This window comes from Molothrus aeneus, chromosome 3, assembly GCF_037042795.1.
Source record: "Molothrus aeneus isolate 106 chromosome 3, BPBGC_Maene_1.0, whole genome shotgun sequence".
Lineage (NCBI taxonomy): Eukaryota > Metazoa > Chordata > Aves > Passeriformes > Icteridae > Molothrus > Molothrus aeneus.
In genome coordinates, this window is record NC_089648.1 from 67,611,745 (window position 1) to 67,621,528 (window position 9,784).

At 46.5% G+C, this 9,784-nt stretch overlaps 1 protein-coding gene across 2 annotated transcripts; it reads left to right on the forward strand.

Annotated features, from left to right (window-relative positions):
- The first annotated feature begins 382 nt into the window (after positions 1 to 382).
- Positions 383 to 8,203, forward strand: DDO (D-aspartate oxidase). Of its 2 annotated transcripts, XM_066545811.1 has the most exons (5): positions 383 to 488; positions 2,317 to 2,522; positions 2,703 to 2,811; positions 3,616 to 3,792; positions 6,301 to 8,203. In XM_066545811.1, exons 2-5 carry the CDS (start codon positions 2,351 to 2,353, stop codon positions 6,866 to 6,868), a joined length of 1,026 nt encoding a protein of 341 aa, XP_066401908.1. In that variant the 5' UTR covers positions 383 to 488; positions 2,317 to 2,350; the 3' UTR covers positions 6,869 to 8,203. The 2 variants fall into 2 exon arrangements, with proteins under 2 accessions (XP_066401908.1, XP_066401909.1); XM_066545812.1 differs by lacking the exons at positions 383 to 488; positions 2,317 to 2,522 and adding an exon at positions 3,069 to 3,133 and having other exon boundaries at positions 2,719 to 2,811.
- The last annotated feature ends 1,581 nt before the right edge of the window (positions 8,204 to 9,784 follow it).

Genomic DNA, 9,784 nt, shown 5'->3' on the forward strand with positions numbered 1-9,784 from the left:
TGAAGGCTTGTGCTCCTGGACTGCAGCATTAGGGGCAGGAAAAGTGGTGCATTGAACAGGTGCTTGTCATGGTCTTCTGAGCTGTTCTCACAGGCTCCATCACTGTCAGCAGCCCCTTCCTGCCCTCACTGGATTTTGCAGCACAGGGATCAGTTGATACCAAACTGGCTCATCTGCAAAAATCCCATCTGAACTGGGTAGACTTGTGAAACCTGAATCTCCACCAAGCCACAGCTCCCCTTTCTTCCCCAGGGACAGGGAGGTCAGTCAGGAAATTCAATCTCCACCATGGTCCAAGGGCTTCAGCAAAGGAGAGTTGTGAGGGACAACTGAAAGCACATCTCTGGCAGGTGGATAATGTACCCATTGCATATGTTCCAGGGCGGCTGAAAAAGCAGGGCTATGCTTGTCCATGGACTGCTGGGAGGCTCACTGCGCACTCTGAGAGCCACACGCCATTTCCACAGCTGCCAGTTCTGAGTGAGAAGGTTTGTTCACAAAGATGTATTTCGATACCTTTCTCAGAACCAGTTTTCCTCAGTAATTACAGAATTATTACCCAGCCCCTCAATTTATCGTTGCTTACATTCTTCCTTACTTTCCCTCTTCCCTTCCCACAGCATTTTTCCAGACTGGGTTTCTGGGTGTCAGCCATGCAGGCCAGCAGTTCTGGTCCAGGGTCCATTTTCCCCCCCATACTGTGTCCTCTTCCTCAGCTGTGCAGGCACTTCTGTAGTCAGCTTGTAAAAGAAAATGTGATAATTAACAGAAAGAAACTTAAGCATTGCGCAGAGAGGAAGGAGATGGGTTGTAACAACCCTTGGCTGTGATGCAGAAGGAATGCAGTGACAGGCAACAGTTCCTGCTGCTCTTTCCCTTCTTACATAGCAGAGACATCAAATTTTAAGTAGTAAAACCTCAGGGGTAAGTGAGAAGCTGTGTGAACAGTTATGAACAAGGATCTCATAAATAAACCTGACCTATCATAGTTCCATGTTGTCTGTCTTGCCTAAATTTACATCAAAGATGCCAAAAGCCACAGGAAGATGGTAAATCAGCCTGTCATTGTAAATGCAGGCACTGGTTTCCAGTAAAAGTTCTCAGAGAGCAATTAGTGAGGCTGGATTTCTAGTCACTGATAAGCAAGCCCCATAGGAGAAACCAGAACCATCAGGGCACACAACTGAAGGTCTGTCTCACTCAGCATCCTCTCCGAGAGTGAATATTGTAGCTATTCCAGGAAAAAATTAGTCATAGACAGAAGGGATCCTCCCCCGACAACCTTGGTCAGATTTTGGCAGTAACCTACTGAAGGGGTGCCTGACCCAGCAGGAGCACCCCTACTCAACCTGTTCAAAGCTGCTAAAGGATTTATCACCTCTGAAGTTGCCCAGTCTCTCTCTCCTGGGCCCATTTAGTCCTGGCTTCGGGGAGTTTGCAGGGTGCATGGAGCTGCATGGTTCAGTTCTGCTTGGTGCCTTCACCAGTGTGAGACCTGAGCTGGCCATGGCCAGGAACACAGGCTGGCACTTCAGTGGGATGGGCAACCAGGTGACTGTCTGCTGAGAGCTGTGTGCCACTCCTCAGGACAGGTGCCAGCTCCAAGACTTGCCCAGGACGGGGGAAAACAGGGGGAAATAGAGACACTGCACTTCCTAGAGAAGCAATCAGCAGATGAGGAGTGGAGTGGAGCTCAGGACATATATCAAGTTATAAAGTAATGCAGAGAGAGGCAAAAATACAGGCCCTTGGAGCAGCAATACTGGCTGGCACCTGGGGACTGCCACGTGCTGCTGAGAGAGCATGGCAGCCTTGGATGCCCAGAAATCTGTCCAAGGTAGTGAGTCATGCTGGCAGTACAAGGACCAGGAATGGATTGGAGACCTCCAGTGTGATTTGATTCTGCTGCCCAGGCAGTGATAGCCCTCACTGCTGGAGATCCCAATATTCAAGTAACCTTTTGGCCTAACAAGCTTAAAAAAAAACAATTTCTCCAGAGCTCTGTGCCTTTTGCACCTGACACAATAGAAAACTTGATGAGTGCCTCACTCCCTCATATTTTATTGAGGAAACCTTCCCCAAACCAGCCCAAGCCCTAGTGGTGCATGAGCAGATCTGCTGAGGATGAGGTAGTGGCTGCTTAAAGACTTTTCGAAACTTTTTTGTCATATCAAAAGCTGATTTTTTAAACCTAACCACAGTCCTGGTTGTGTGCAGCAGTTAATTAGTTGCTGGGGAGGGATTATGTTACATCTCATGTGGGTATTTCGTAGCCCTGGATGATAGTGATGTGTGATATGCTGTTTCCAAATGCAGGTAGGAACCTCTCTCCTCTCTCTGCATCCTGGAGATGGCCTCACCCAAGGTTGCAGTGGTGGGTGCAGGAGTCATTGGCCTGTCCACAGCACTGTGCATCACAGAGACTTGTCCCAGCTGCTCTGTGGCAGTCCTTTCAGATCAGTTCAGCCCCAACACAACGAGTGATGTGGCAGCTGGGATGCTCATCCCTCATATCTACCCAGGTTCGTTTAATTCAGGGCAGCACTGCCCATGGCACCTCATGCAGCTGTGTGCAGCAGTGCATAGAGGCTCAGGAAAAAAGGTGCCCTCACCTGTGTTTTCTGTCCCATATCCTTGATACTCATTTGAATGCTTCTCTTTGCATTATTCCTCTCTGCACATTTGGTTTTGTTCACATGCAGACACACCGATCCGCAGGCAGAAGCAGTGGTTCCAAGAGACCTTCACTTACCTTTTTGCCATCAGCAACTCGGCCGAGGCATCAGAGGCTGGCATTCACCTGGTCTCTGGGTAAGAACAGCCCCTGGGGCAGCCTTTGGTACATTTATGCTGTGTTCTGGAGCAAGTTTTTTTTGCTAGATTCAGGGGTATTCCCTTTAAGGAATAGCTTTTATGTTTATATTCCCAAGAAACTGCATTGTAGCTGCTCACATATGATGGATTTTTAGGCAAAATTCAGGAACAGGTGTGCACAGAAAACCCACTCAATTCTGACCAGCACCAAATATCTTTTAATAACCAATGTTTTTCACACTGTTACCTACTAGCTGTTTGCAGCAGGGATCATCTCCATAGGAATGGGACTGCAGGATCCTCCAGCTTCAGCAAATAGGTACAGGGATTCTACTGGGGGGTGTGTGTGTTGGGGGTGTTTTATGCTGCCTATTATGTACTGAGAAATTTGCCTCTTAGGAGTATTGAGACTGAGCACTCTGTAGCTTTATGGATACCCGAGGAATGGTGAACAGGTGTGCAAGTGGCCCCACCAGGTCCAGCCAGGTGTCTGCAGTTGTGGTGGGGACACTGTATGAGGGCACTCTGTACGTACACCATCACTGGAAGGGCTCTCTGCAGTTTATTTACCCTGGTGTGCCACCCTCACACTCAGCTGTGCTGCCCTTCTGCCTGTTTGCCCAGACAGAAGGTATTGCAGGAGCAGGCAGCAATTTTTCCCCGTTGCTGCTAGCCTTGCCAAGTGGCACTGATGGGGGGAAAGAGGTTCTGAGCTCCTGGGCTTGTTCTAAGATTGCCATGACACATAACATGGCAGAGCAATAGCAGTGAAGTTTTCCAGATTTTTCTCTGTCTTTTTAGTTGGCAGATCTTTAAAAGCCCTCCCAAGGAAGAGTTACCTTTCTGGTCAGATATTGTGCTGGGATTTCGACCAATGTCCAAAGCAGAACTCCAGAAGTTCCCACAGCACCGATTTGGTCAGGCCTTTACAACCCTGAAATGTGACTGCCCACCTTACCTGCTGTGGCTGGAGAAAAGGTAGGGTTTGCTGCACCCTGGGCATACAGGGGGAAACCCTGGCAGAGGGACTGGAGACAAGACAGAGTTTCCTTGAGAGCCTTAGATTTGAACAAAACTGGGAAAAGGCTGTTTCTCATTGCGGAACATGCAACAAGCTCTTGCTTGGGGAGAAGCACAGGAAATAAATACAGAACTTTTCTGAAATGTGGAAGGCCCTATTTATGCAATGTCCACTTTCTCCCAGTGTGTCTGTACAGTGGGGCTTGGAGTGTGAGTGACTCTGGGCATAGGGCCAAGATAGCCACAGGGGCCATGCTTGGCCAGCCAGACCTTGAAGGTACATCAGGAGCCTGCCATGTCCTGAGAAAACATTTGGCCGCTCCACATTTGCCAAACTTCCCAAATAGTGTCCCTCTAGTGTCCCTCTGTTTTTAAAGATACCTCCTGTGCCTGTGAGAATATGCACATCTAGGAAGGTGTCTTATTGTGAAGACTTTGCTCTTATGAAGTAGCTGGACCAATTCTTCTCAAATTTGTTCAACAATTGGAGTAATTTCTTAATCCATTTAGACGAAAAAAACCCCAAAGTGTTAAATACCATCATCTTGTAACAAATTTCTTGAAAAAGTTTGCCGGCATAAGATGGGTGATGCACTCACTCTGAGGAGTTGTGGCTTCAGAGTTCATGCCTGGATTGACATCAAAGTTAGAAAATCTGCTGATTTCCAAATTTTTAAGTTTCCCCCCAATACCTCAATTTTGGAGAACCATAGGAGAGACGGGATGCAGATCTAAAAGGGCTTTGACATGCTGGGACATACTGGGGTAAGTATTTAATCCAAATAAGGACCTCTAAAGTGAGCAAATGGCTGTATCCGCTTGAGAGAAAGAGACAGGCTGCAAGCTGATTTGGGGTTAAGTAAAGAGATGTGTACTGACACCAAGGTACAACTTCCCAGCTCAGCTGGTTACTTGGATGCCTTTCATCACACTGCAAAATGTGAAAAAACATTTCTTGTTGTAGCAGCCAAGTGGGCTGGGAGTTCTCCTGTGGCACCAGTGCCATGTGAGGTCTGTGCACATGATCTGTCATGTTTCATTGACTAACTGAAGCAAATTTCTGCTGCAGGACAGCTAAGTTGTACAACCCATTTGGTATCTGCCATGTGATTTCTGCTCCCTCCTTATTCCTGCTGTAGTCATCTTATTTCTCAAAGGATGTAGTCTAATGAGATGATCAAGCTCTTTTTTTTTTTCTCTTCTCCCTGGTGATGAGAAGTGAGAGAATATTAAACATGTAGCTAATTCTCAAACCCCTAGTGACCATTCTCCTGGCAATCCACAAGGAAAATTTTTGTTGTGCCTACCTTGCTTGGCCAAAAATAGACTTCAGGAATTTTTTCCTGCTCACTTGCCCGAATTCAGGAGTTTTCAGGAGGTTTTTTCATTGGTGTATTTTTTATGGCGTGGTGACAGAGTCCCAGTTACAACTCTTAGGAGCTTGTCCTGCAAGCTGCCCAGCCACAGCTGCTGCATGAGATCTCCCCTCTGTTCTTCACAGACAGCTTCAGTGTCCTGCTACATCAGGCTCCAGATCATCAACTATGCCCTGGATTCTTGGCTCACTCACTGCTTTGTGGGAAACCACTGCCTTCATAGTAGAGTTGATGACTTTGCCAGGTGCTAGAAGGTTGCAGAGGATGGGATTTTCCACTTAGTGCATCACAGACCAGTCTCCTGACTTGCTTATGCTAAAACCCCCAGCAAAAACCCCCTGCAATGGGATCCAGCTGACAGCATACAGGGACTCCAATTCATACCAGTGATTTTCCACAGGGAAGGGCGGCTTTAAAATTCAGGCGAGTTCAGGGGAGGATTTGGCTTGAAATTGAACTCAAAAATTAATCTCAAGAAGAGGTGACTTCACTGAAGAACAGACATGTATGTATAGTGCTCTGAGCTGTCCTGGGGGACTGCTGGCTGCTGCTCCAGAAGATTATGGGCACCTGGGCGTCCTGTGCCACCTCTGCCCAGCCTTAGTGTGGATATTAGGGCTTGGCACATGGCATTAGATGGCTTTGTAGCTCAGGAGGTGAGTTGGGAATGAATGTGGCAGCATATAACAGGCACATTAAAAGGGGTGTAGGACAATAGCTCTGCCACTAGCATGAGCAAGTTGGTAAATCTGTTGTTTCCCAGCTTGCTTGGGCTGTTAAATATTGATACTGTTACAGAAATGAATCAGACCATGAAGACCTGACTATTTGCCTAGGGTCTGATGCCAGATCCTTCTCTAAAATTGCTCAACTTGCTGTACTTTTTCCAGCCCTACCAGGCTAGATACCTCTGATCAAATCAGATAAATGACAAACAGAGCCCCCATGGCATTTTCTTTGCTTTTTGTTCTATGTATTGTTTGGTTTTGATCAGTATGTAAAGGCAAAGGCAATCTATCTCATTTACTTAATGTTCATCATAATTACATATGGGTTTCTTTTCTGCCTCACTTTTGGAGTCTTTTTGCAGGTTGAAAGCAGCTGGCACCCAGATGCACACCAGGAAAGTGGCAGACTTGTGGGAGCTGCACAGAGAATATGACATCATTGTCAACTGCACAGGCATGGGAGCCCACCAACTGGTGGGGGACAAGCAGCTCTTCCCTGTCAGGGGACAAGTACTCAAGGTTCGCGCTCCTTGGGTGACACAGTTCATCCGGGATGGAGATGGCTTAACTTACATCTACCCAGGAATACACAGGGTGACCCTGGGGGGAACCAGGGAAAAAGGGAGCTGGAGTCTCTCTCCTGATGCTGGCACTACTAGAGACATCTTTGACAGATGCTGCTCCCTTGAGCCCTCACTGCAGGGAGCTCAGGATATCGAGGTGAGGGTGGGCCTGAGGCCATCCAGGCAGTGTGTGAGAGTGCAGAGAGAGGTTTTGAGCCAAGGAGGAATTAAGCTCCCAGTGGTTCACAACTATGGGCATGGGGCAGGTGGCTTTTCAGTGCACAGGGGCACAGCCAAAGAAGCTGCTCACCTGGTGGAAGAGTGCATTTCTGCTCTGCAAGGCTCCTCATCGAGAGCCAAGCTTTGAATCCCAGAGGCTCCTTTTCCATTTACAGCTAGTGCTGCATCTCCTAGCAGCAGCTTGGACTTCAGGTCCATTACTGTATAGAAGGGAACTAAGTCAACATCTTGTTCCAATGCAGATACTCAGTGGTATCTGTAACCACCTTGGAAAGGCATGATATGTTGATCCATGTATTAGCCCAGCTGATCATCTCCTCCATCTGCCCTGGGCATTTGTCTTAGTCTCATGTGAAGAGGACAAGATACATAAATACTCTTCACATAACAGATTGCTGCAGTATAATTCAAATAACATCAATTAAGCATTTCTGCACCTGCATCTAAAGGGTCTCAGATGCAGTAGGCTCAGATTCAGTAAAAATAGGTTGTCTCCTCTTGTACCAAATCTAATCTAGAATTGCCCTTCTTTCTGCCACCTTGCTAATAAATTTTATCATTGTCTATAGGATTTAAAAAGAATAGAAAACCCCATGCAGTGCTGCATTACAGTGCTGCATTACAGTGCTGAAGGTCAGCTCTTATAGAAAGCAGTTTTAGGTCACTGTCACACACAGTGACCAGGCAAGTGTGATTTTAAGAGCAGGTCTGTAATACCCATCAATGCATTTGCTCATATTGCACCTCAGGGAATTTAATGTTTCTGCTAATATTGCCCCACATGAGCTACAGTTTTGTGTGTCTTTTCTCATGCTAGTTTGCAAATCTGTTTTTTCCCTTCAAGGCCCTCAGATTTTGCTCTTAGACACCAATGATTTCCCCCCAGGCCCTCCCCTCCTCCCCCACACAGCAACATTGATATGGCCTTTGTTCTTCTGAAGAGGATTTTTCAGAGTGGGCTGGGGAATGCAGCATCCCTTTTTTACTTCACAACAACACTGACTGCTTTCCTTGCAACAGCTGATAGGAATAAATTGGAGACAAACCAACAAGGATTCTAACACCATCAGTTTTATAGAAGAGCCATTTAAGACTAGATAAACAGTCCAAGGAAAAATTTGTCTGTAACTGGACATGAGCAAGTTCCTTTGCTGTAAGAAAGCCGAGTCCTCTGCTCACTCCATGGCAGAGGCTCTGTTGGGCTTTACACTCTCCTCAGCAATTCAAACCCTCTGATGTGTCTGAAGATAATCACTCCCCAAAACTGGATCTTACCATCAAAGTACAGGTCTGACTCTTAGTGATTAAATGACTCATTACATCTTTAATGGCTCACTTGAGAGTGTTACCATCCATTTTTGTCCAGCTTTTTTGTCCATAGAATTACAAAACCATTCAAAGTCCTTCAATAATTCCAGTGATTAAAATTAACTGAAAAATAAAGTTCTAATAGTGGAGCAAAGGTCACTTCTGTAGTGTTTTCTTTCATAAGCAAGGGATTTTCTTTCATTTGGGATGGCCTGACAGGGCCAAGAAAGGCCACGTTCAGCTACCAACTCCTGCTGTTCTCAGGGGGGATGGGGACAGTTATCATTTGCAAGGGACAGCTGTCAGAAGAAACATCACCAAATTAAATTATGGGTCAATAAGTGCCTGGGACGAGCCTAAGCCAGCCCTGCCTTCAGCAGGCAGAAGAAGAATGAAAAAGAGAGTCCTCATTTTCTCAGCTCTGAAAGCTAATTTTGCACTCCTCCCTTTGTCCCCCCCCCATTTGTCCTTTCCAGTGGTATGAGAGGGCAGAGCTGCTGCTTTTGGCAGCAGTGTTGGTGCAGGGCTTGTCAAACTGCAGCTTTGTCCTCAGCTAACACAGAACATAAAAATACTTGGAAAAAGAATATAAAAATGGGCTCTTAATCTTTATTTAAAGTTTTAAAATAGCAAACAGTGTAAGTTACCCTGGAGCAAGAAATGCTACTAACGCTAATAGGGTGTTCATAGTCCCATAAGAAAGCAAAGCTGTGCTTGTCTCTTCTTCTCTGCAGGGTGTTGGGGTTTCTTCTAATCTACTTGTAAAAATTGTCTGGTTGATACAGTGTCAAAACAGGTTTGGCTGCAAAGCTTATCCATCTGGTGTCCTAGCTCTGCTCGTGGCCAGCATGGAGGACAGCCACTTCTGATCTAGGGTCTTCCTCATCTGAATGGTAACTTAGTGCTTCAGATGATTTATCTTCCACACAGTTGTTGCCTTGCTTCTAAAACAATTTATGGTGCTTCTATACTCCCCAACATCCTGTGAAAACAGGTTCTTTAAAGGGAGAAACTTCTTTGTCCAGGAGCAGTGCTTGTTGCCTTCATCTTTGTCTTGAACCTAAAAACATCATCTGATACCCCTTTCTTGCATGTTATGAGAGGTAATGACTCCATGGCCCATTTGAGTTTATAGAGCTCCACCATACTCTATCTCAGACTCTTCTTTCCCACTTGAAGAATCTTGGTTTATGTAATACATAATTGCCTCACTTTCACAAGCCCTGATCCTCGTGGGGACATACCTGTTGGAGAAGACAGCACAGTAAAGCATAGGCAATCCAGAAGGTTCCTTCTCCAAGTGATAGAGCAGCCAACAAAGTGAGGTGCTATGCTGGATCCTGTTCTTGTCAACAAGGAGGGGCTGGTGTCCCAAGTGAAGATATTTCTCAGGGGTCAGTACTGGGGCTGGTGCTGTTAAAAATCTTTGTCAGTGTCACAGACAGTGGGACTGAGTGCACCCTCAGCAGTTTGCAAATGACACCAAGCTGTGTGGTGGAGTGGACACACTGGAGGGAAGGGATGTCGTCCAGAGGGACCTTGGCAGGTTTGAGAGGTGGGACTGTACAAACCTTGTCATGTTCAACAAGGCCAAGTGTTAGGTCCTGCATCTGGACTGGGGCAATCCCAAACACAAATACAGGATGGGTGGAGAATGGACTGAGAGCAGCCCTGAAGAGAAGGACCTGGAGGTGTTGGTTGAGGAGAAGCTCAGCATGACCTGGCAATGTGTGCT